At 41.8% G+C, this 26,784-nt stretch overlaps 1 protein-coding gene across 3 annotated transcripts in view; it reads left to right on the top strand.

Moving 5' to 3' along the window:
• Window positions 1-26,784, top strand: part of spock1 (SPARC (osteonectin), cwcv and kazal like domains proteoglycan 1) — a 770,011-nt gene that overhangs the window by 577,713 nt on the left and 165,514 nt on the right. For all 3 annotated transcript variants that reach the window (XM_068043616.1, XM_068043617.1, XM_068043615.1), the window contains exon 5: window positions 3,502-3,616. In XM_068043616.1, coding sequence (XP_067899717.1) covers window positions 3,502-3,616 — 115 coding nt within the window. The remainder of the gene's footprint in view (window positions 1-3,501; window positions 3,617-26,784) is intronic.

The raw sequence follows: 26,784 nt of genomic DNA, 5'->3' as shown, positions 1-26,784 counted from the left end.
CAAATTTTTAGACCTCAGTTTCTTCAGATCGCGCAATTCAAGTTGCGCCACCTTACCTCATACAAATCAGGGGTGATGGAATACTCTCCACTTGCCTGGATGGGGGCAGCTCCAACAATATTCGAAGCTCAACACCATCCAGGACAAACCAGCCCACCTGATCGGCACCCCATTCACAACCTTAAACATTCACTCCCTCCACCGCCAGTACACAGTGGCAGCAATATGCATCATATACAAGATGCACTGCAGCAACTCACCAAGCCTCCCTCGACAGCACCTTTTCAAACCCGCAACCTCTACCACCTAGAAGGACAAGGGCAGCAGATGCATGGGAACACCACCACCTGCAAGTTCCCCTCCAAGCCACACACCATCCTGACTTAGAAATATATCGCCATTCCTTCACTGTTGCTGGGCCAAAAACCTGGAACTCCCTTCCAAATAGTGCTGTGGGTGTACCCACACCAGAGGGAATGCAGTTCAAGAAGACAACTCACCACCACATTTGGGGGCACAAGTGGATGGGCAACAAATGCTGGCCTTGCCAGCGATGCACATCCCATGAAAGAATGAGAAAAAAACTCATAGTATTTCTTCAGGTATCAATACTTTTGATCCCACTATCTCCTCCTGACTTCAGATGGAATTCCCACATTTCTTCCATTGTTGAACCTGCATCCAAGAAGCTTACATAGAATTTATAGCACAGAAACAGACTGTTTAACCCAACAGTTCTTTCATGTCAAACATTCTCCTATCCTCAACAACTCTTGCCTCTCATTAAAGTCCAGTTTCATCCAAGATTTGAATATTACTCCATTGTATGGTAAAGCTGTTCTAATATTTCTCTTACACTCCTTGGCAGAATAACAGGAAATGCTAGTCACTTTCTTTCTCACTCTCCCATGCTTTCACCTTTTTGTCTCTCTTTCTGGTTTATTGATACCGCTTTAGTCAGTGCTTCTCCGAAGACTGCTCTTGCATTTCTCATAAACTGCAATTACCCTGTCTTGCACATTATTCGTCCTTTCTACTTCCTTAATGGGTTATGAGGACTCCAACCTTCTTAGTGAAGAATTAAGCTGTTCCACAATTTTGTGGTCTTTTTTCTCCTCAGTGTTTCCTTTCTCCTACAATCTTTTAAAACTGAAAGTTAGCATCATCGAATAATTACTCCCTAATTTACTTTTTTTTTACTGTTTTTAACTACAGACCTTGGCCTTTCGCCTTGGTTTATGAATTAAAATAAGCTCGGCAGTTAACTGAACGAAGTGAGAGTGGAGAGAGCGGAAGGGCTTGCCATAATCTTCCAATCGTCCCCAGATACAGGGGAGGTGCCAGAGGATTGGAGAATGACAAATGTGACACCCTTATTCAAAGAGTGTGAGGACATTCCTCGTAACTACAGGCCAGTCAGTTTAACATCAGTAGTGGGCAAGGTTTTAGAAAAAATAATCAAGGAAAAAAAAACAAGGGACTTGAAGAGATTTGAGTTAGTTGATGAGAGCCAGCAGGGATTTGTAAAAGGCAGATCATGCTTGACTAATCTAATTGCTTTTTTTGATGAAGTAACAGAGAAGGTTGATGAAGGGAAAGCAATGGACGTAGTCTACTGTGGATTTTAAGAAAGTGTTGAACGAAGTATCACAAAAAGGTCACATTGTGTATTGATACTGGAACAAGGGGTGCAAGCAGGCTACCCTCGCAATCAGTATGTAATTTTCTTCCCTTCTAAAACAATGGGTTATATGTAGAGCAAACCAACTACAGTAAATAGTATGGGAAAGGCTGCTGCACTTGCAAGTTAGCAGGAATATAAAACTGACCCCAGAGATGTTTGCTCTTCTTCTGATTCAGAATCCATAAATTGACGTGGCTGTGCTATGTTTTGGAAGTAATAGGTAAACGTAATATGGATCAAATTTAATCTCAAATAGTAATGGAGTATAGGAAAGTGACTGCACATATCGAGTAAAATTTTTATCTTTAAATATTTTAATGAATTTTTGTGCTCATCCATGCAAGATTTATTCATGGTCAGGAATCCATATTGAGCATGCAATGTCAAGATCAGGTCCAACTCCCAGGCCAGTTGGAGCAATGCCATCTACAAAATTAAAGCTCCTTTTACGTTGAATAACAAATACACAACAGTATTCCAGTGGGTGCTGACTTTTCTTGGTTAAATGAACATCCAGGACAATATAGCATTAGAGAGAGAATATATATTCTTAAAAATGTGAAATGTATACTTATAACTAAACTTGCCCCTCTTTCTTTAATTCATCTAGAGCAGGGGTCTTCAACCCATGGCTCTGGAACCGCATGTGGCTCTTTAACATCTCATTTGCACTCCCAACCTTTTCCAGTGGGTCACATTATCATGAAAAAGGCCTTGAAAAAAAAAAGTCAAAAAAAGTAAGAGCTGTGTTTTTATTGTGGGGTAAAAGGCCTGCACTTCACAGTTTTAGATGACTATTTTAATGAAAAACATCATCGTGCTCTAAATAAACCTGTTTGAGTGGTATAGATAATGTTTTTGTTCAAGGAGCAGGTTTAATGGTTGTGACCATTATTATTTCTAATATAGCTGAGACGATAAATTATTCTGAATGTGCTGTAAGAAGCTTTTTAATCACGAGAATCAGTAGCCAAAAAAACTGTCCTAATTTTACGCATCTTAAGTTAGTTTGTTTTAAAGATGACCTTACTGACAAAATTATAGCAAAAGAATTCCATTTAACACAATCTGTTATAAAAACAAAGACAAAATACATTCTTTCAGTTTTATGCACAAATTTTTTTATTACCTTTTTTACTCAAAGTGGAAACGTGCTGTTTTTTTTTTAATGAAACGAATATGGTTAACCATCTTTACATTTTTTTGAACACGTTTATACATAATTCATACAAACTGACACTTAAAACCTGAAAATGCATATACTGGAGATGAGAAAAAATAAAAGGCACAAAAAAATTACCGTGCGCTAATTCAGAGTTAGATCTATTTTAATTTCTTTTTTATTGATACATAAGTTCAATACATGTATTTTATTTATTATATATGAAAATTATGCAGTTCCCAATAGTTTTTATTCTCAGCAATTTTTTTAAAAAGGCTCCTTAAATAAAAAGGTTGCCAACCCCCTGAGCTAGAGTAACATATGAAAAGGAGTCTGTTTTTGTCTATCCCACACACTGACTGGAAGAATGAATTTGTAAGCAGGTAGGCAGGAATGGATGGTGTAGTCTACTCAACCCATCAACATTCATGTTTAGGTAGCTGCTTGAAATGTAATTGCCAATTTAATTTGCAGATTATTTTAGACAGTCCCTTTTAACAAATATACCACGAGCATCCCTGAGGGAATATTACTGCTTTAACTGAATTTAAGCAGTACTGCAACAACACTGATGGTCTTTGAAAGCATATTGTAAACTTGAACAGGCTGAATGATTTTATGTCATTTTAATTGTTATTTCTTTTTCTTTTCTTAGCCCTGGATCCAACAAAAGACCCATGTTTGAAAGTCAAATGCAGTCAACACAAAGTCTGTGTAACCCATGACTACCAAACAGCTCTTTGTGTTAATCGCAAGCAGCTAATACACAGGTAGGAAAGAGCTTATAACAGCTTGCATTTACAGAGAGCACCCTTAACATTAGAAATATACCTTCATAGTGGTTTACAGATGAGATAAATGAAACTGAGCATTCAGCGTGAAAGAGAATAGATGGAATGGATTTAAGGCATAGTACCAAAAATCAAGTCTTTAGTGGAATCAAAGTGGTGTCAGAAAGATAAAGGAGAGTGTCATAACTGTAAGTATAGAACCTGGGGATAAAGACTCCCCTGCACCACTTCTTGATATATGCCAGGACTGCATATCACAAAATTGTGCATTCCATCCCACGATTTTCCACCCTTTAACTTGATTAGGATAAATATCATGTGTTGGGGTGCACAATTCTGTAATGTGTGCTCCAAACATGTGAAAAGAACAGTGCAGGAAACCATAGTATAGTTTTATTCATTCTTGGGATGTGAGTGCCACTGGCAAGGCCAGCATTTATTGCCCATCCCTAATTGCCCTTCAGAAAGTGGTAGTGAGCCACCTTGAACTGCTGCAGTCCTGTGGGTGTAGGATTAAAATATGGAATTATATCAGTTCTCCCTTTCCTGGCATCCCAAATACCAATAGATGGCTGTCACTGGGATCTTTTTGGGGTAATTCTCTTCAGGCGACATCAAGGATTAGTCTTGCAGGCTTTCCAGGAGAAATGCGGCATCAGGGGTTTCCCAAGGTTTCTCAGGGGTGGAGAAAGGATGAACTGGTGTCCTCTCTTAGCAGGCTGATCCCCAATAGACTCGACTGTTGAGTACCATAAATCTTGACATGTCACTTCTCCGTAAACAACTCCCCCTAGTCACCAAGGCTCTTGCTATTTACTTAGTTGAAGACATGTGACTTCCAGTAGGTGCATTTCTAAACCAAGTCCCAAAGTCCTTCAGCTGACCTTTGTTTTTTGTTAAAAATCCAGCATCTATGTAAGTTCTTCAGTCCTCCAAAGGAATCCATTTCCACAATTTTAAAACATGAGTCAAAGAACAAACAAAGAACAGTACAGCACAGGAACAGGCCATTCGGCCCTCCAAGCCTGCACCGATCTTGATGCCTATCTAAACTAAAACCTTCGTGTCCTCACAAAATATTTTTAAAAATGGAAATGCGTTCATAATACTTGTGCCTTTTAGATGGTGGACAGGCTTTGGGAAGTAAGGAGGTGAGTTATCACAGAATTCCCAGTCTCTGACCTGCTCTTATAGCCACAGTATTTATTTGTCTGATCCAACTAAGTTTCTGATCAATGGTGCCCCCCAGGATATTGATGGTGGGGGATTCAGCGATGGTTATGCCATTGAATGTCAAGGGCGATGGTTATATTCTCTTGTTGGAGATGGTCATTGCCTGACATTTGTGTGGCACGAATATCAGCGCAGAAGGAGGCCATTCAGTCCAGTGAATCTGCCCAGGCTCTTTCGAAGAGCAATCCAGTTAGTCACACTCCCACCACTCTTTCCCCATATTCCTGCCATTTTTACTCCTTCAATTATTTATCCAATTCCCTTTTGAAAGCTACTACCAAATCTGGTTCAACTAACCTATCAGGCACTGCATTCCAAATCCTAACTACTCATTGCGTTAAAAGGTTTTTCCTCATGTTGACTCTGTTTTTTGTGCCAGTCGCCTTGGGCTGGATTTTATAAACTCGCTGCCGATCTCGGCGGCAAAGAGCTGCCGTGATCTCAAGTGTGACGGCTCATTTAAATAGCCGGGGCAGGCCGCCTCCCACACCGCTGCACCCCCTCCCCCCCGCCCCCCCCCCCCCCCCCCCGCGAACACGTGGAGGGGGTGGACTGTCCGTCCCCAACAATTATGCCAGCTGCCTGTGCTCAGAGGCTGAAGCCATCTGTAAAGGGCAGTCAGCCCTACTGACTTATTGTAATATTTAAAGAAATATTCAATTAAATTGCATAAATACATTTATTTTGCCCCTCTACCACCCCCCAATTAAATTAACTATTTTCCCTTCTTCCTCCCCACCCCGCCCAAAACACTCCAAACTGCACAAAGTTCAAAGTACAACCCTTCCCACCATCCCCATGATGATAATCTGATCCCATCCCCCCCCACCCACCACCTGCACTGTTAAACTCATCTCCTCCCACCTCCCCACCAGTTTTGTGCCTCGTTTCCCTGGACGGGGAACTGAAGGCACGTGAGTGCAGTCTGCCTGGCTAGAGATCGCAGCGGGCCTTGAAGACTAAAGGTAAGTACATGTAAATGCAATAATTTCATTCATTTGCATATGCTGATTGTGGTCCCGTCGCCGAGTGGCAGTGGGGGGCCACCAAGGTGCCCCCCACCGCTGGGAGGATCAGGCCAGAGCCCGCTGGCATCGAGGTCCGTGGTGGACCTCGTCCAAGGCCATCTTCAGGCCACCTCCCCTCGGCCATGGATCCAGACGTCCAGGGCTCCTTAAAATCAAATCCCTTAAATTTATGCTGTCTGGTTATCAACCTTTCAGTCATTGGAAACAGTTTTTCTTTGTTTTATTCCATCTAAACCCTTCATGATTTTAAATGTTTCTGTCAAATCTTCTGTTAGCTTTTCCTACTGTAAGCAGAACAACCCCAGCTTCTCCAGTCTATCCATGTAACTGTAATCCCTCATCTATGAAACCTTTCCAGTAAATCTCTTCTGTATTCTTTCCAAAGCCTCCACGTCTTTCCTAAAATGTGGTACCCAGAATTGGACACAATAGTCCAACTGCAGGGTGAACTAAAAACAAGAAATGCTGGAACCACTCAGCAGGTCTGACAGCATCTGTGGTAAGAGTTAATGTTTCGGGTCAGTGACCCTTCTTTGACTTGTCTGACTCCATCTCTGGGGATAGGTTGTCTACTAATATCCATTATAAGCCCACCGACTCCCACAACTACCTCGACTACACTTCTTCACACCTTACCTCCTGTAAGGACTCCATTCCATTCTCCCAGTTTCTCCATCTTCGACGCATCTGCTCTGATGATGCTACCTTCCATGACGGTGCTTCTGATATGACCTCCTTTTTCCTCAACTGAGGATTCCCCCCCACTGTTGACAGGGCTTTCAACCATGTCCGGCCCATTTCCCGCACCTCTGCCCTCAACCCTCCCCTCCCTCCCAGAACCGTGACAGGGTTCCCCTTGTCCTCACTTTCCACCCCATCAGCCTCCATATCCAAAGGATCATCCTCCGCCATTTCCGCCACCTCCAGCATGATGCCACTACCAAACTCATCTTCCCCTCCCTTCCCCTGTCAGCATTCCAAAGGGATCGTTCCCTCCACGACACCCTGGTCCACTCCTCCATTACCCCCACCACCTCACCCCGTCCCAAAGCACCTTCCCCTGCAATCGCAGGAGGTGTAATACCTGCCCATTTACCTCCTCTCTCCTCACTATCCCAGGCCCCAAACACTCCTTTCAGGTGAAGCAGCGATTTACTTGTACTTCTTTCAATGTCGTATACCGTATTCGCTGCTCACAATGTGGTCTCCTCTACATTGGGGAGACCAAGCGCAGATTGGGTGACCGCTTTGCGGAACACCTCCGCTCAGTCCGCAAGCAGGACCCTGAGCTTCCGCTTGCTTGCCATTTCAACACTCCCCCCTGCTCTCATGCTCACATCTCTGTCCTGGGATTGCTGCAGTGTTCCAGTGAACATCAACGCAAGCTCGAGGAACAGCATCTCATCTACCGATTAGGCACATTACAGCCTGCCGGACTGAACATTGAGTTCAATAATTTCAGAGCATGTTCCGAAGAAGGGTCACTGACCCGAAACGTTAATTCTGCTTCTCTTTCCACAGATGCTGCCAGACCTGCTGAGTGGTTCCAGCATTTCTTGTTTTTATTTCAGATTTCCAGCATCTGCAGTATTTTGCTTTTATTGCAGGGTGAACTAGTGTTTTATATATTGAGCATAACTTCCTGGCTTTTATAATATATGATAGTAGCTATAAAATCCAGGATCCCATATGCTTCATTAACTGCTTTGGTAACCTCTCCTGCCACTCTCAAAGACTTGTGCACAAACACTCCAAGGTGTCTTTGTTCTTGCAGCCCTTTAAATTGTACCATTTAGCTTGCAATGTTACTAATAAGAACATAAGAAATAGGAGCTGGATAGGCCATTTGGCCCTTTGAGTCTGCTCCACCATTCAACAAGATCATGACTGATCATCTACCTCAATGCTACCTTTCTGCACTATCCCTTTATCCCTTAATTCCCAAAAAATCTAACTACCTCTGTCTTGAATATTCTCAATGTCTAAGCATCCACTGCTCTCTGGGATAGAGAATTCCAAAGATTCACAGCCCTTTGAGACAAGAAATTTCTCCTCATCTCAGTCCAAAATGGCTGACCCCTTATTCTGAGACTAACTGTGTCTTCTACATTCCCCAGCCAGCAGAAACAACCTCTGTGTCTACCCTGTCAAGCCCCTTAAGAAATGTATTTGTTTCAATTAGATCACCTCTCATTCTTCTAAATTCCATGGCATATAAGCCTAGTCTACTCAATCTCTCCTCAGAGCACAATCCCCTCATCCCAGGAACCAGTCTAGTGAATCTTTGTTGCACTCTTTCGGGCAAGTATTTCCTTCTCTAGGTAAGGAGATCAAAACTGCACACAGCAATCCAGTTGTGGCCCCACCAATGCCCTGTAAATTGTAGTAATGCTGCTTTATTTTTGTACTTCAATCCCTTTCTAACAAAAGTTAACATAACATTTGCCTTCCTAATTGCTCACTGTACCTAAAACTTTGATTCAAGTACAAGGACACCCAGGTCCCTCCTGAATGTAAATATTTCCCAGTGTCTCACCATTCAAAACATTATTTTGCTTTTTTATTTTTCCCAAAGTGGATAACTTTACAGTTCGCCACACTGTATTCCATCTGCCATGTTCTTGCCCACTCACCCAATCTGTTTATGTTTAGTTTAGTTTAGAGATACAGCACTGAAACAGGTCCTTCGGCCCACCGAGTCTGTGCCGACCGTCAACCACCCATTTATACTAATCCTACACTAATCCCATATTCCTATCACATCCCCACCTGTCCCTATATATTTCCCTACCACCTACCTATACTAGGGGCAATTTATAATGGCCAATTAACCTATCAACCTGCAAGTCTTTGGCATGTGGGAGGAAACCGGAGCACCCGGAGGAAACCCACGCAGACACAGGGAGAACTTGCAAACTCCGCACAGGCAGTACCCAGAATCGAACCCGGGTCCCTGGAGCTGTGAGGCTGCGGTGCTAACCACTGCACCACTGTGCAGCCTCTTTGCATCATCCTGATTGCTTATTTTTCAACCTAACTTTGTATCGTCAACAAACTTGAATGCATTGCACTCAGTCCCCTCATTTAAGCCATTAATATAGATTGTAAATAGCTGAGGCCCAAGTATCGATCTTTGTGGTAGCCCATGAGTTACAACCTGCTAACCTGAACATGTCCCGTTTATTTCTGCTCCCTGTTTTCTGTCCATTAACCAGTCCTCAATTCATGCAAATGTATTACCCTTGATCCCATGAATCCTAATTTTGTGTAATAACCGTTGAGCGGCACCTTATCAAATGCTTTTTGAAAATCTAAATACACTTTATTCATTGGTTCCTCCTTATCCATCCTACTAGTTACCTCTTCAAAAAACTATTAACAGATTTGTCAAGCACGATTTCCCTTCATAAATTCGTGCTGACTCTGCTTAATCGCAATTTGATGAAGCAAAGTGCCTTGTTACCATATCCATATTAATATATTCCAGCATTTGGTTACTATGTTAGGCTAACTGGCCTATAGTTCCCCATGTTCTCTCTTCCCCCTTCCTTAACTGGGGTTATGTTTGCTACCTCCTAATCCTTGGGAACAGTTCTAGAATCTATGGAATTCTTGAAAATTAAAACCAATGCATCTACTATCTTTGCAGCTACCTCTCCTCATTCTTCCTACCAAAGGCAAGTAAAACATAGTTCACATTTCCTGAAGATCTGTTTCTTCAATCACATGTTATATGTGACATTTTATATTTATGCAAGAACGAAATGCTGATTTTTCTTGTAAAATTCCTAACTGATGGTACTTAAGAGGAATGTCTCTTTGTAGTGGTATTAGAAAGGGAAAACCTCAGAGCTTGGGAACAGTTACCTGCCTAACTACCTGTATGGCTTCTCTCAGGAATATTATGAAGTGCCAGGAAGGGCATATAAAATGGGAAAATGTTTCAAAATATGGGTGAAAATTATACCAAAAAATGAAACAAAAACTTTGCCCTATTTAAACATGATTAACTTTAGCAATTTATCTTGCGTTGAACTTGTTTTAGGTTTTATTCTAATCCAAAAATGAACCATAATTATTAAGGCTCAGAACTTCACGTGGGGCAACATACAGTATTTTTAAAAATTTTATTTAAAGATACAGCACTGAAACAGGCCCTTCAGCCCACCGAGTCTGTGCCGACCATCAACCACCCATTTATACTAATCCTACATTAACCCCATTACCCTGCTGCTGTTACTTTATAAATTCCATCTTGCATACTGCCTGACATTTCATTCTAATCTACCCGTTTGCCTATTTGCAACTGTTATACAGTAAATATTATTGTCAATGGAATGCCTCAAAATTATTTTTTTATACCCACTTTCGCGATGTGGGTGCCCATCCCTAACTGCTCTGATACAACTGAGTGGTGTGCTCGCCCCCTTCAGAGGGCAGTTAAGAGTCAACCATGTTTGGTGTGGGAATTGAGTTAAATAAAGGTCAGACTGGGTAAGAACAGCAGATTTCCTTCTCTACAGGACATCAGTGAACCAGTAGAACTTTTAAAACAATCTGACAGTTTCATGGTCACATTTACTAATTCCAACTTATTATTTCTAAAACTTGTAAAACTGAATTCTAATTTCCAAAACTGCCATGATGGGATTTGAGCTCATGTTCTCTGGATTATTCGTCCAGGCCTCTGCATTATTAGTTCAGTAACATAATTACTACATTACAGTACTCGATTCTCATAGCCACAATATATATTAGTTATATATATATATATATATATATATTGCTAAATAATTAAATTACAAAAATTGGATATTTTCAGCCACAAAGTTTTTTTTCTTCTGTTCCCACTGCACCAGCATGCATTTTGTTTTCTTAATTCTCATGCAAACCATCCTTTGGTTTTCCCTTAACAAAACTGTTATACATCTCTCTAAAGTCAGTGGAAGATAATACAGTAGCAAACCATTTAATTCAAGTTAAAAATGCTACTTGACATTTACTCGGAGAAAGATAAAACACAGATGCAAAATGGACCAATCGGGAGATTGAATGCGGTGAAAGAATACTTGATCTCTGAACAGTACTTTATAACAGTTTCAAAACCATAAAAGTCAGTAATTCTCAATATTTCTCTGCACTAACTTTGTAACTTGGAACGCGCATCCTGATGAAAGGCTTTTATGTGACAAAGGCACTTCATGGCATCCCTTGTTAACATGCAGCCCATATAACTGTCTTAGTAAATGGTTGCTTTTCAGACTGGAGGGTGGTAGACCGTGGTGTTCCCCAAGGGTCCGTGCTGGGACCACTGCTTTTTTTTGCTATATATAAATGACTTGGATCTTGGAATACAAACTAGAATCTCAAAATTTGATGACACCAAACCTGGACAAGTGGCAAACAGGGAGGATATGAACCCCCCTGCAACAGGACATAGATAGGCTAGTGTAGTGGGCAGACAGATAACTGATTGAATTTAATGCTACTAAGTGTGAGATGACGCATTTTGGCAGAAGGAATAGGGAGAGGCAATATTTACTCAATGGCACAGTTCTAAAGAGTGTGCAGGAACAGAGGGACCTGGGGGTAGGTGGCAGGGCATATTGAGAGAGTGGTTAGTAAAACATATGAGATCTTGGGCTTCATAAATAGCAGCACTGAGTGCAAAAGCAGAGAATTTATGCTGAACCTTTATAAAGCTCTGGTTAGTCCCTGACTGGAGTATTGCATTCAGTTCTGGTCACCACATTTCAGGAAGGATGTGAAGGACCTGGAGAGGGTGCAGAGGAGATTTACCAGAATGTTCCAGGGATGGAGGATTTTAGTTACAAGGTTAGTTGAAAAGCTGGGTTTGCTCTCCTTTAGCGAGATTTAATAGAAGTGTGCAAGATTATGACAGGCTCAGATAAGTTGGACAAGGAAAAATTATTCCCATTAACAAATGTTACAAGGACTAGGGGACACAGATTGAATGTTTAGGGCAAAAGATGCAAGGGGAATGTGAGGAAGACCTTTTCTATGCAGCGGACAAAAGGAAGATTAAAAGATACCTTCACAATTGCTCAAAACAGAGTTCAGCAACAAACAGGCTGCCTGCTTGGTTTCTTGATTCCATTTTCAAATCTCTAAAGTAAGGCAACACTACCAAAATAGGTAAGAATCCTCTTCCTGATGGAATAACCATTACACATTATGGCGTGTTGTTTACAACCGAACAGCAAGCAAATGATAGCCAGTAATCAATCTCACTTCTGGCACCAAGGTGAACTTAGCATTCATAAGGTGCTGAGCAACATATTCACCTGCTTTAACAATTAAACTATTTTGGGGGCTTCCTGCAAGAATCAGTGTAAACAAGGATACCTCATTTTCCTTTGAAGCAATCTGCATACTAAACAGGTTTGAGTTTTCCTAACCCCTCCATATAGAGAAACACAGCCCACCCACAAAGCAGATGCTGGCAAACAACAAATTATCTTTATCGCCTGATATAAAGCATTGCCTAGGTGAAGCATAAATGCCTGAAAATTTTGTGTGGACATCTAAATCATGTAATTGGGGGTTAATTATAATATAATTAATCGAACACTGTTGGGTACTGCTGGAGCCTGTACAAAACCTGATTGTAAAATTGGATGGAATATTAAGTGGGTGAAATCTGGTATAATGGTCCTTCTGTTTTTACCAGTGAGTTACTCTCACTTTAGGGACTTTAATTGGGCATGACCAATTGGAAAATTTACCCACGTGTAACAGATATGGTAATATTTTTCTGGCAGTAGATGATCCTGTTCATACTGTATTCTAATACATATGAGGGTTGAATTTCCTGTGGGCCCATTCCACTTGGATAAGTGTAATTGGTTGAGACTTCCGATCTCCTGTTGTTTGTGTCTCAGCTCACTTCCTGGGGGCAGGAATATTAAAGTGACAGAAATTCCAACAGCTTATGGTTCAGTATGTCCTGAAAACATAAAATAAGTCATCTTAGAAGTGAGCTTTGAAAGTTCATTCTACCTTTGATAAAGTAGGACATACTAATAAGTGGTCCTTGTGCTGTGTATTTTTTTAAAATCTGTTTATCTTTTAGAGATGGGCATACTGATTTGAAACTATTGACAGGCTTACAGTTTTTTTTAATTATTTTGTATTCATGTGATTGCTCTTCAGACTTCCTCAAAGCTCTTCTGTTTCTTTAAGCTAAATATTGATAGCTGAAGCACTAAGTAAATATAAATATCACAATTGATTCCATGTAAATGTGATCGAGACTTTTACTGTGATTAGTTAAAGATTACGTTGCCATTTTAAAATGATTTAATGTAATCTATCAGTGTTCTTTTTGTAAAGGAAGAAAATTAGCCATGAAACACATGCACTAAAACTAGGACATATGAAATTTCAAATTGAGTATACTAATGAATCTGTTGATCAAGCCTTTAAATTATAGCTCTAACCTGTAATTTCTAGCATTTTTTTATACTGACACTCAGATACACAAAGGTTTCCTTTGTGCTGTTGGTGCAGCAAAGCTATACTTCTGTTTATAAAGAACAGGTTTATGTTTTTTTTTAACACCTAATGTCCAGAGGAAACCTTCAGCCACATTCCCTTTACACTTCCCAGCCCTACTTCCCTTGTGTATCCAGCCCTTGAAAGAATTCTTTCCCAATTCACATATAACTGTACTTCCAAAGTCCCAGCTGTCCAGCCTTTGGCCCTCAATTTACCACAGCATTTCTGCAGCTACCAATCTGCTCAACCACACCCTCATCTTACCTTTGCCCTAGTTCCCATTAAAACCATTATTCTCTCTTACCATTCCTCTGGTGTGGCCCTCTTCTTCATTCTCAAGTCCAAGGGGTGCCAACTTGAACAGATATTGCAGACACTTCATTTACCCATTCCCTGCTAGATCTGGCTGCACCACATTAAGAACTATGGGGTCCGCTTTCGTCTGCCAAAACTGCTCACTACTCCAGGATCATCCTGGAATACAAAGATAACTGCTGGCTTCTTTTCTCTACTGCAAACCACCTTAAACCCCTCTCCCCTGTCTCTCCACCCCCACCTCCAAAAACAAGTGCAAGGAACTCATGGACTTCTTTGTCACTAAGATTGAGATCAGCTGCCTCTACTGCTTCCTTCCCTTCCCCTACCCTACCGGGCCAAACATCCTGTAAGGTTTCTTCCTACCCTAGCCCTGAACTCACATCTTTTCCTAGCTTCTTTCCTATTCCCCCCTCATGCCCTCTCCATGAGCTCATTTTGTTCATGAGATTGACCTCCTGCTCCCTCGACTCTAATTCAACTAAACTGCTGACCAGCCAACTTCCATTCCTGGCACCAATGTTAGCTCATAAACAGTTCTCGCTCTACCGGTATTTAGTTTAGTTTAGAGATACAGCACTGAAACAGGCCCTTCGGCCCACCGAGTCTGTGCCGACCGTCAACCACCCATTTATACTAATCCTACACTAATTCCATATTCCTATCACATCCCCACCTGTCCCTATATTTCCCTACCACCTACCTATACTAGGGGCAATTTGTAATGGCCAATTTACCTACCAACCTGCAAGTCTTTGGCATGTGGGAGGAAACCGGAGCGCCCGGAGGAAACCCACGCAGACACAGGGAGAACTTGCAAACTCCACACAGGCAGTACCCAGAATTGAACCTGGGTCGCTGGAGCTGTGAGGCTGCGGTGCTAACCACTGCGCCACTGTGCCGCCCACTGTGTCTTGCTCTTCATTAAATCTGCCGTCATCCCACCCCCGCCCTCAAAAACAAAAAGGCACTTGATTCCTCTGTCCTTACAAACTATCACCCCATCTCCAACCTCCCTTTCCTCGCAAGTCCTTGAATGTGCTGTCATTTCCCAAATCCGTGCCCATCTTTCCTGGATCTCCGTGTTTGAATCTCTCCAATCCATTTTCCACCTTTGCCATAGAGCCAAAACGGCTCTTATCAAAGTCACAAATGACATCCTATGCAATTGTGACCATGATAACTATCCCTCCTCCTCCTTCGCAACCAGTCTGCAGCCTTTGGCACAGTTGACCACACTATCCTCCTCCAGTGTCTCTTGCCTGGTTCCATTCTTAACCATAGTCAGAGAATCACCTGCAATGGCTTCTTTTCCCACTCCTGCACCGTTACCTCTGGTGTCCGTCAAGGATCTATCCTTGGCCCCCTCCTATTTCCCAACTACATGCTGTTCACGGTGACATCATCCTAAAGCATGGTGTCAGTTTCCATATGTATGCTGACAAAACCCAGTTCTACCGCACCACCACCTCTCTCAACCCCTCCACTGTCTCTAAATTGTCAAACTGCTTGTCTGATATCCAGTACTGGATGAGCAGAAATTTCATCCATTTAAATATTAAGAAGACTAAAGCCATTGCCTTCAGTCTTTGCTGCAAACTCCATTCCCTAACCATCAACTGCATCCCACTCCCTGGCAACTGTCTGGGGTTGAACTAGACAGTTTGGTGTCATATTTGACCCTGAGATGAGCGTCCGATCACACATTCACACCATCACTGAAATGACCTATTTCCACCTCCGTAACCTTGCCTGCACCAGCTCTGCCTTGGCTCAACTGCTGCTAAAGCCCTCAGCCATGCCTTTATTTTCTGCAGACTTGATTATTCCAACGCACTCCTGACCGGCCTCCCACATTCTACCCTTTATACACTTGAAGTCATCCTTATTTTCAAATCCCTCCATGGCCACGCCTATCCCCATCTCTAATTTTCTCCAAGATTACAACCCTCCAAGATATCTGCTGTCCAATGCTGGCTTCTTGAGCATCCCAATTTTAATTGCTCGACCATTGGTAGTCAGGCCTACAGTTGCCAAGCCTATAAGCTCTAGAGCTCCCTTCCTAAACCTCTCCAACACTCTGGTTTGAATTTTTGCTTTGGGAATGGAATACAGGAGCTGGGACTGTTTCTGGGTTCTGAACCTGCCCCTGAGGGGAAACAGTCACTTGTTGGAATTTTGACCAGGGTGCATGGAGACTGAAAACTGGAGGGCCAGTAAGAGGTCATCCAGCTCCAGAGGAGCACCTGGCTGCAGTAAAGGGTAAGTCACTAAGAGGGTCCTTCAACATGGAAATACACTCTCAGCCACTTTTTTTCAAGACTTAATTTAAAAAAACAGAAAACAGCCAGGCCACCACTGTGGGCTGGGGGGCCTGTACAGCGTGGCTGTTGCACCCCCACTCAAGCAGGCAGGGAGGGCCTGTAGGCCTGCCTGGAGTGCTGCACCCCAGCCTGCCACTGGGTGCCTGTCTTCAGACAGTTAATCTGCCCCCCACTTCAGTTTGGGAAACTGGAGGCTGACTGCAAAGTCTCAGTCAGCCTCCTTAACTTACCTTTAACAAGGCACTTAATGAGCCTAATAGTCTGCCCGCCTCATGGTGGCATGCAGCCCTGCCAGCCCCAAGCCCGCCTCAGCCAAAATGGCCAACACCAGGAATGGGGCCATAAAATAGGCACGCTGGCCGGTTCTAGAATTATTGGGCCCCATCTGCCTCTGTTCCCGACAGCGGGCAGGATTTTCGGGGCCTGCCGAGATCTCTCTTTCCTCTACAACCATATTTAAATCTTACCTCTTTGACCAGGCTTTTGGTCATTTGCCCTAATATCTCTTTATGTGGCTTGGTGTCAAATTTTGTTTCATAAGTTTTTGCAAAGCACCTTGGGATGTTTTACTACATTAAAGGTCCTATATAAATACTAGTTTTTGATGTTTTGAGTATTTCAAATTGACATACTTATTTTGCTTCTAATACAAAATTCAAGCTTCTCTCTGTTATGGATCTTCTATTCTAACTATTCTTTATATCTAATTACTGAAATTCTGTTAAGAAAGCATGCAGTAACGCACAAGTGACAACATGCAGCCTATTGTGTATGTAACAATAGGTGTGATTCTTTTTGACTAAAGACATGAAAGGAGTGCACCTGCTATCCTGGAGAACCATGGAGCCGGTGCAATAATTTCTTTTTGCTACTAAGCTTGAATATTGTGTCACTTTTGGCTCTTTTTGATGTAAATGTTCAGAGGTCATGCAAGTTGCTCCATAAGTACAAGTCTTTTCCTACTAAATTCTGAAGTTCTTGGGAGCAACCTACATCTGACCTGCCATCTGTAATGTGTTCTTTATGTTGTCTGATGCAACATAAATGAGATGCATGGAGTCCAATTATGCTGAAGATCTCTATCAGGTTTATTAACAGCTAAACTAGTATGTACAGTACAGAGCTAACTATTAATAGAACCTTTGTCTGGGTGTTACAGTTGCAGAGTGACAGTGGCTTGTTGTCATCTGACTACATTCTGGTACTTAGCTTATTAGCATACTAAGATCTTAAAGGGATATCACTTTGAAAGGCGATCATACAACATATCCTTTCTTTCCAAAGTTAAGTCTCGTAGGCTACAAGTAAAAACACATAAAATTAGATAACATCAAAATTAGTCACATGAAATATAGATTATAAAATTTACAAGTATAAGGATATTTTAGTTTAGTTTAGAGATACAACACTGAAACAGGCCCTTCGGCCCACCGAGTCTGTGCCGACCATCAACCACCCATTTATACTAATCCGACACTAATTCCATATTTCTACCACATCCCCACCTGTCCCTATATTTCCTTACAACATACCTATACTAGGGGCAATTACTAATGGCCAATTTACCTATCAACCTGCAAGTTTTTGGCTTGTGGGAGGAAACCGGAGCACCCGGAGGAAACCCACGCAGACACAGGGAGAACTTGCAAACTCCACACAGGCAGTACCCAGAATTGAACCCAGGTCGCTGGAGCTGTGAGGCTGCGGTGCTAACCACTGCGCCACTGTGCCGCAGTGAAAATTAAAAGTCCATATATTATTTCAGGGGTTTGACAACTCTTGCGAAATTTGCATCTCAGCTGTTGCTGTTTTTTCTGAAGTTTTTCCCTTTCTGCATTCAGTTTCTGTTGCTCTGCCTTCAGTCTGCTAAGATACTCTGTTGCTTTTCTCAAGATGCCAACTTTTGAGGCCTTGCCGTTCTTGAAAAGTTCCGGCACCTCATCTTGAAGAGCCAACAGACAATCCTTCAACTCATTCCTGCTCTGCCTCTTCAGGACATTGCGGGTCCTTTATCTCTTATCATCCTCCGTGTCTGAAGGCCTGGGCTCAAGGTCAAGGAATTGTTAGGGGAAGAGTACTTGACCTGATGGAGGTACCTGTCTGTTTTGGCTCACTGTGGTGCTGGCGGCTCTCTAGAGAGCAGAATTGAAGGCACGGCAGAGTTGTGCTGTTGCTGGGTTTCCAGACTGCACTGTTCGATGCTGGCCAGAATCTGCGAGCAGGTTTCACTCTTTAGAGATTTCCCCTTGGCAATGCTCCCCACTGCCAGCCTTTGCTTCTCAATAGTGACGACGTCAGTCCCCTCTTCTGAGTCGTGAGAGCGTAAGGAAACACTGCCTGTTGACCAAGAACTTTCACCATCTGAGTTTGGATCTTGATCCTTTTCATGTGGTATCTCTGAGAAGGGGCTGATGCTCTCCAAACTAGAACCACTGAGGTCCTGGAAGGACTGTGACTCTTCTGCTGTAATTGGTACCTTGGTAACTTCGTGGATAGTCATAAAGTTGAGGTCCTTGCACACTGGTAGTCCTCTCACTGCTGGTCCGCTCATGTCTACCAGCTAAAATATTTGTGGTTTCCATGTTGACTTGCCATAGCTATATTGCATTGTTAGTGTGTCACTGCATGGGATGGGTGACCCTTGTCTGCAAATAACTTTGAAGTTGTCAGTTGTATTATTGATTTCCAATGTCTCCAGTACATATCCTTCAGGATTCGAACTGGTAGGATATCTGCACTAGCTCCAGTGTCATTCCTAACCTTGAGTGTGTGTTTGTCAACTTTCCTTGGGCATGTGATGATCTTCTGGCTGAGAATTGCTTCGCTCTGAGTCTTGTCTCAGGTTTGTTTTTCTGTGGGCTTCATGTATTGGCTTGCATTTACGCAGGTCTCTGGAGTTCTCCTTGCCATCGTTGCTCAGTTGCAGCACCTGTCATCTGTTTGTCTGTGTCCTGCTGTGACTTCTGGCTGCGTCTTTGGAGCCAGATTTCTTGCGTTGGCAGGCCCTGTGTCCTTTTGCGCTGCACACCTTGCAAAAGTCTTGAAATGCAGGACAACTTTGCGGTGAGTGGGAACAACCACACAGCTTGCTTGCTCTTTTTAACCTGGTTACTGTGCCGATATTGTTGGTTTCACCGAGTGCTTGCAGATGCTGTTGTCCAGCTACAATGGCTTCATATCTCCTGCCATCGTCTAGCAGCGTATCAATGCTGTGACCTTTCTTTTTTCCCCAAGAGGTCTTTCTGAAACACTTCAATGGGTGTTGAGGCCATCACCAGCTCCATTAGTCACTCTGACATCTCAGTTTCTGAAAAATCGCATTCAGTTCCCTTTAATATGGCATCTACTGATGAACTGATCTATTGATTCCTGTGGCTATTGCCTGTAGGACATCAATTCCAGGCGGTGAATTCTGAAATTCACTCTTAATCGGAGCTGAACTTCTATCACCTTTCATATCTTTGTGGGATCTTTCTGGTACTCTTCAGCTAAGCCAGAGATATTGATTCTGTGTAACCCCTCATTTCCAACTGCTATCAGTATTTTTACAGCCTGCTTCTCTGGTTCTACAATCACTTGGTCTGTGAAGCATAAATGCATTCTTTGTTTGAAAAGTTTGAACTCAGATAGGATATCAATGTCCTTCCAGTTAATGCTAGGAAATTTGGTATCCATCTTTCTGCTGCATATTTTACTCAAACAGCTGTGAGCTTGTCTACAGTGCTGTACTTGTTATGACTTTTCTGTTTGTGGGTTTGAAACTATTTTTAAAACTTGTTCTATTTACTCTTCACAGTTTCCCCTTTAAGAAATTCTCTGTTGTTTTGGACTGGCTGCTTTGATGGAGTGGAGCAGATGTTTGACAGTGTTCTCTGTTTATCTTGCTTGCAGAACTTAACTTGTCTGTTTACATAGCTGTTTAATAGGCATATAATTGCTTTTTGTTTGCTAGAGTTTATGTTCTTCATGCTTATGTAGTTTAATTTTTTAAACTGTGGCTGCATGAATGGAAATTCTTCTTCATGCTTGAGTGGTTTAATTGGTTTTTTAAACTTGGGCTGCGAGAATGGTGCCTCTGCAGTGTTCAGGGTTTTCCCTTGTTTTTTTCTATCTGACACCTCCTGTAATAGCATCAACCTTGATCAGCCTGAGAAAGGAGTAAGGTCTTCTTCAATTTTTAATGAAGCCTTTGAGAAAAATCAACTTTTTAAGGACTTCAAAGCATTTTTTAAAATGGGATTCCTTGACCATTGGCACAATGACTCACCCGAACACAGGAATTTACTTGTCGCCTGTCATTGTGAGCTCTGTCTTCTACAGCTGGAGGTAAGTTATTTTTTCTTTCCACTGTTTGGGTCAGTATTTCTATTGAACTTTCTCTCATTTGGCTATAGGAAAGATCTTTTTCACAGCTGTTTTTCGCTTGATCTTCAACTTCGACTTTGTCTTTTCACCACAGCTGCCACCATGTAATGTGTTCTTTATGTTGTCTGACACAACGTAAATAAATAAGATGTGTGGAGTCCAATTATGCTGAAGATCTGTAACAGGTTTATTAATAGCTGAACTAGTATATACAGTACAGAGCAAACTATTTACAAAACCCTCATCTGGGTGTTACAGTTGCAGAGTGACCATGGCTTGTAGTCCTCTGGCTACATCCTGGTACTTAGCTCATTAGCATTCTGAGATCTTAAAGGCAATCATACCACACCATCGTTTCAACTTTGTGTGTGCAGCAAGGACTTCTTGGACTGGCATTTTCAATTGCCTGTGGAGGCCAGAACAGGAGCAGGCATGCTTTGAAAATAGCATTCCAGGATGGCATGTCAGTGTCCCGATGCCTCGCGACGCACTCAGATTTTCAAAGTGAGTGGGTGGGGGGTAAGTGTGGAAGCCACTTGCCTAAAATTAATAAACTCCTTGAGAGGCTTGTTAATGGGTCTGGGAGGGTGAGAAGGCAATTTTCAATTTGTAAATCACCGAATCCGACCAGTCTGTTGCATGCTAGTGCACAGTATCAGATTCACTGCGGGCAGAAATTAAAGGTTTTTTCTATGTTGCAAACATTTGGATCCTGGAGGATCTTGCTCCAGATCAGTCGGAGTATTCTTCAGTTGGCCACTTGGACACTTTTGTAAGTGGGCCCTCTGCTGTACGGCCTCCTCTATTCTGCAAGGCAGTGGCGGGCCCCGTCATGGCTGCCATCTGCCTTTGCAGCTCATGCACGGCAGCCGGCATCCGCCTCCTGTAACACTAACTGGTCATCGAGCTCGTCTCCAGCCTAATTAGGGCATTTACATTTGATGATTGCATCATATGAGTGATGCAAATGCGGCACAGGGTAGGGGCCTAGAAATTATCTGGGCAACAGTTTCCCGCCCACAAATTGAAAATCAAGCCCTTTGATGTTTCAGTACTGTGACAATATGATTGAAGAATCTCTGCTGAGCTCTTATGTAGATAATACAATATGTCGAGAGAAGGGAATAAAGCAGTTAATCATTTTTATTTTCTGTGTGTGTTTTTGTGTGTGTGTGTCTGGATAAAAGAAATATGACTGAAAATATATTGCTGTCTTTTTGCCTTTCACATATGGAATAAGGAAACAACATGAAATAACTATAACTCCTTCTTTTAGGCTGCATGGTCCTTTGAGCTAAACAGACTCTGAAGGATTACTGTTTGACCTGGTACTATTGACTAAGTACTAGCCGCTCTTATACTAATTAAGCTATTTCTTTCAACAGACAGTGGTAATTTTGTACGGTCCAATTAGTTCTGAAAATGATGGACAGAAAAGCTAAAAGCTACTGCTCAACACAATCAATAGCATGTAACTGGAGAGCACTTGAATGGTTCATAGGGGTTCTGGATCCATCTGAATAACATAACAACATGAATGCTGCTGCCAAGTTGTAATCATCTGGGAATTATTTCAAATTGGATATGAATTGTACTGATGACTTTAATATAATTTAATAGCATGAAATTTTTACCCGGAGATTAATTTAAAAGACTTGTTTCCACATGAAGATGATGAGGAACTTCATCTTCTAAGGCACCACAGTTTGGGGCCAATTGCTTCCATTGTTATCTGTGAATGCTGAACTTTGTAATCCTGAAAAATTATGACATTTTTCATGTTTTCAAGAATAGTGTCATAATAACTGTCAATAGTTCCTTGATTGTTTGTATGGTACTCAATCACCTACAATGGTTAGAGTTAGAATCAAGATCAAGTGTAGACTTCAAGTGAAACAGGGTTAGAAGACAAGATACAAATAGACCAATACACATAAACGTAATTCAGCTGCTATTTTAAAATCGTATATTCTGCCTTTATTTTACAAAACCCATCTATTTATTTTCAGATTTCAGGGTTGTTATTGGGTTGTCAGCAATTTTGAAGCTGTATGTCACCTTTTGCTGGTTTTCTATGTTGGCATGCATGCATTTCATACATGAAAGTTAATTAATTAACAGAACTAATGTGATCCTTTGAACATGTAAACACTTCGGCTTAATTAGCCAGTGGTCAATTATGCCCAGCATTGAGTTAAAGTGTAATTGCTGTATTTCACAGAACATGTAGTCTTATTTTAATGTCTTTTGAATCTAAATCAAAATATTCTTATAGCTATTTCAGACCATTTTTGTATCAATAATTACTCCTGAGACTAATTAAAGTTGTGTGCATACATGGAGAGAGAGGTCATACGACTTTCAGTAAACACTGCAGCAAAACCTATGGTTGTAGTGTACACAGGGAAGAGAAGAAAAAAAAGATTTTCAGAATGTGAAGGGATTGGAAGTGTGAGGAATTGAGGGAGTAGGAATTTCAGATGTTTGGATTTAAATTTTCCACAATTATTTCAATTTCTGTTCTAATTAAAAACAATGGGCTGGATTTTATTCTTGTAGGGGTCTCAGCAGCAGGCCAGAAGATGGGGAGGCCCTGCCTCGGTCCTCCGTCAGACCCCCATTGCTATCTCATGGTGGGCAGCCAGTTGATTGCCAGCCATCAGGGACGCTGTCCCTTTAAATGACGTCCTGCCTTTAGAGCTGCTGGCTAACTGGTACGGCAGCAGCTCTACAGTACTGGCAGAGCCACCGGTAGCCCTGCAGGAGACCCTGCAGTACTGAAGAATGAAGGAGACCCCAGGACAGTTAAGCAGGGCCATTCAGGCAGGCCCTGGCAATGGAGTGGGGGCATGATTAGGGAGGGTGGGGGGGGATGCGGCCATTGGCGGTGGGGGGGAAGGGGGGAGCGCTCTCCAGGGACTCTGGATTGCCCCCAAAGGAGAGACCCACCCCCAGTCCTGCTAGGAGGCCTCCAGGTTTTACCTGGTGACATCTCCATGCAGCGGCGGGCCTCTCCACCTTCAATAAAAATTGAGGTGGAGGCAGAAAGAGGCCCTTAAGTGGCCATTAATTGGCCACTTAAGGGCCTCAATTGGCCTGGGGCAGGAAGGCCATCCATGGCGTTCCCTACTCCGGGCAAAATGGCAAGGGGCCTAGGCAACGTCAGGAACGGTGCCTCCTGTCATTTTGTTTTTGCCCCTCCACCACCATGCCTGTCTCCAAGGGCAGAACAAAATTCTGCCAGTGTATTTTAGGAAGATTCTAATTGCTCCCTTTTAATTTAAATGCTGCTCTAGAGGCTAAAGTCTGGGGTTCCTTTAGTTCAGATTTTGTAGCTATTCTAGTTTTAAAATAGTTAAATGAAAGTATATTATCAAGATATTTAAGAAATGTCCATTCGTACATGCTTAACAAATACATAGATTTATATAGAAATCACTACATGCAAAGAGACGACTTAGCCCAACCAGTCCACATCGTTATTTACTCTCCATACAAGCAAATAGTCCAGGTCACATTACCAGCTCTCTTCACAAAACCCTTACTCCCTGTTTCTTTCATTCAACTATCCAACCTAATCTTGAATGTTGATAGTTTCTGTCTCAATCACTAACCCTGGAAATGAATTCCACAATTTTAACAGTGCTCTATGTAGTTTCTCTTGCTCTCTGTTCTAAATCTCTTATGTTTAATCTTTTATCTATGATGCCTTATTCTAGACTCTCAGCAACTGGAGATAGTCTATTTCTTTCTACCCATCCTTTCATAATTTTAAACACTTCTATCGTATTGTCGCATACTCTACATTGTTGTAATGAAAGAAGTGCCACTTTGAATTTACATTTCTGCGTGCCAAGCAGTACCCTGGTGAATATGCATTGTGCCATCTCAAAAGTCTCTATCTTTTCTATAGTGTGGAGCTCAGTACAGCACATAATACTCGAAGGCCTTATTGAAGTTATAACAGAATTTATAATTACTTTTTGGTTTTTATATTCTATACCACTTTTGGTAATACCTAGAATTCCATTGGCATTTTTTTTATTTTACAGCCTCATCAACTTGCACTGCTGCCTTTTAATATGCTGTAATCCTGTACCCCCAAATCCCTATGCTTTTCTGCAGCACAAAGCCTGCTTCCATTCTGAGTATTAATACTACTGTTTTTTTTTTACAAAAATGGATCACCTCCAGTTACTCGCATTGAATTCTATCTGCCCCTTTTTAACCCATTCCCAATCTCATCAATAATCCTTTGCAATTTTCTTCTAAAGAATTAACTGTACCCCCTATTATGGTATAATCTACAAATAGGCCTCGAGGCCTATATCCGAATCACACCCTCTCTAAGAGGATTTGTCCCTCCCTTGTGCTGAACAGATGATCAAGAGACACTGCATCCTCTTCGTTGCTCACAGTGCTACCATTCTCTTGTGACGGACTGCCATTCATTGCAGATCCAGAGCTCGTGCTCTGCTCTGTATCTTTGGGCTCTTTTTACCACCTCCATTTTTTGTTACAGTCTCCAGGCATGTACAAAAACAGGAATCATAAATTCAAAACATTTTCCACTGTACAGATGTGTGGCAGTAGCTGCATGCTTTCCAATCTTGAAAACTAATAATAATTTCAGAACCGCTTCAAACCAAAAAACCAACTCAAAAAATAATATAAAACTCAAACACCCCTGAATATAAGCTTCTTACCAGAACCATTGCTTTGCAGTTACAGCGTAAGATAAATTCTGTTTTCCTAGATGGGTTTGCAAGGATTTTCACCCATATTTTGGGATCACATAACACCAACAGACCGCAAGCAATTCAAGAGATCTTATCTGAATGTCACCAGTCTTTAACCACTGATGCCAAAGGGACTGAGGGTGCCCCTCAGAACAAAAATAGCCAGAAAACAAAGAAAAACACAGTGGGCTAACATATGAAAAAAACATGTTTGGCAGATGTGTTCAGTCATTAAGACGTTGCCATTTTTGTTTGTCATGTGATTCTGTAGTGACTACTACACCTGTGCTGTTAGGTGTAATGCATATCAACATTGGCCATAGGTTGCAAGTAATTTATTACAGGCTTTCTAATGTAGCAGGCTGTCTAAATTACATCCAGTGGTATTCCTTGAGCTTTTTATAGTGGTGGCCTTTCTAACCACATCAGTTGCAAACTGGTACCTTTTTGGACTGTCTCAACGTACATCATTGTCAATCTGATTCATTTGACTCTGCAGTTGCTCTTTTTTTTTTAATTTCCAGAGGTTTCAACATTTAATCCCTCAACTCACTGAAGCTAGATATTGGGCTGTTCTTCAGTGCAACCATAGTAACAACATTTACATTTCCAGAAAGCCAGTTGAACAATGGAACTGGAGCTAGTCTTTACACACTTTTATATTTATTTACAAAGTTGCACATTCTAAGCATACACCTCCTAACCCAACAACCACAGTTTTAGTTTGTGTCTATTTATAGGAGGCTCAAGTGAATGTCCAGTTAATGCCCACTGCCTGCATAAAATTAAACAATTATTATACAGCTAGCACTACAAATGTTTACATCCTCTTTTAAAAATTGTAATAAAAATCTACCTAGTCGGCCTCAGTATTCAGCTTTAAATAGGTAACCTTATCAATTGCATATATTATTCCATAAATTAGAATCAGGCCAGTATACTGTTACGACCGATGTGAGAGGAGTGCACTGTCTTTACTAGTTCCACTTCTCCACAGGTCACAACATATATTTAAATGTTTACCCAGTTAGCAATGTGGTCAATCATATGCTCTACTCTTTATCCCAGAATAACATACACCAACCAGGTTTCTTTAAAAAAACAACAAAATTATCAGTTTATTATAAAACAGGACTTAAACAGTAATGAAGCAAAGCACTAACACAGAGACTGAAATATGAAAGTTCCCTTTTTACCTTAGCCCCTCACACACACACACCAGTTAACTGAATAAAGCAAATTTCTCTTTTTAGAGCTCGGTTATCAAAAAAAGATTTTTAAAAAATACTTTGGCCAAATATGTGCTAATTCCTGAAGAAAAAGAAAAGATACAGAAATATGTCAGTTGTCCCTTTTTTTTTGTTTGGCATCCTAAATACGCATAGACGGCCGTCACTGGGATTTTTCTAGAGCAGTTCTTTTCAGGCAACATTGGGGATCAGTTTGGCAAGCTTTCCAGGAGAAATGCAGCATGAGGGGTTTCTGGCAGGATTTTCAGGAGAAATGCAGCATCAGTTTCTCCGTTTCTTGAACTTGATTCCCAGGAAGTTCTCAAAGAGATGGAAGAGGGTGCTGTTCTCTTGGCTGTTTTTCTCCAACTGCCTTCAAGACAGTTCACATCCCAA

The sequence above is a fragment of the Heterodontus francisci genome, chromosome 12, assembly GCF_036365525.1.
Source record: "Heterodontus francisci isolate sHetFra1 chromosome 12, sHetFra1.hap1, whole genome shotgun sequence".
NCBI lineage: Eukaryota > Metazoa > Chordata > Chondrichthyes > Heterodontiformes > Heterodontidae > Heterodontus > Heterodontus francisci.
This window is presented reverse-complemented; position numbering and strand designations above follow the sequence as displayed.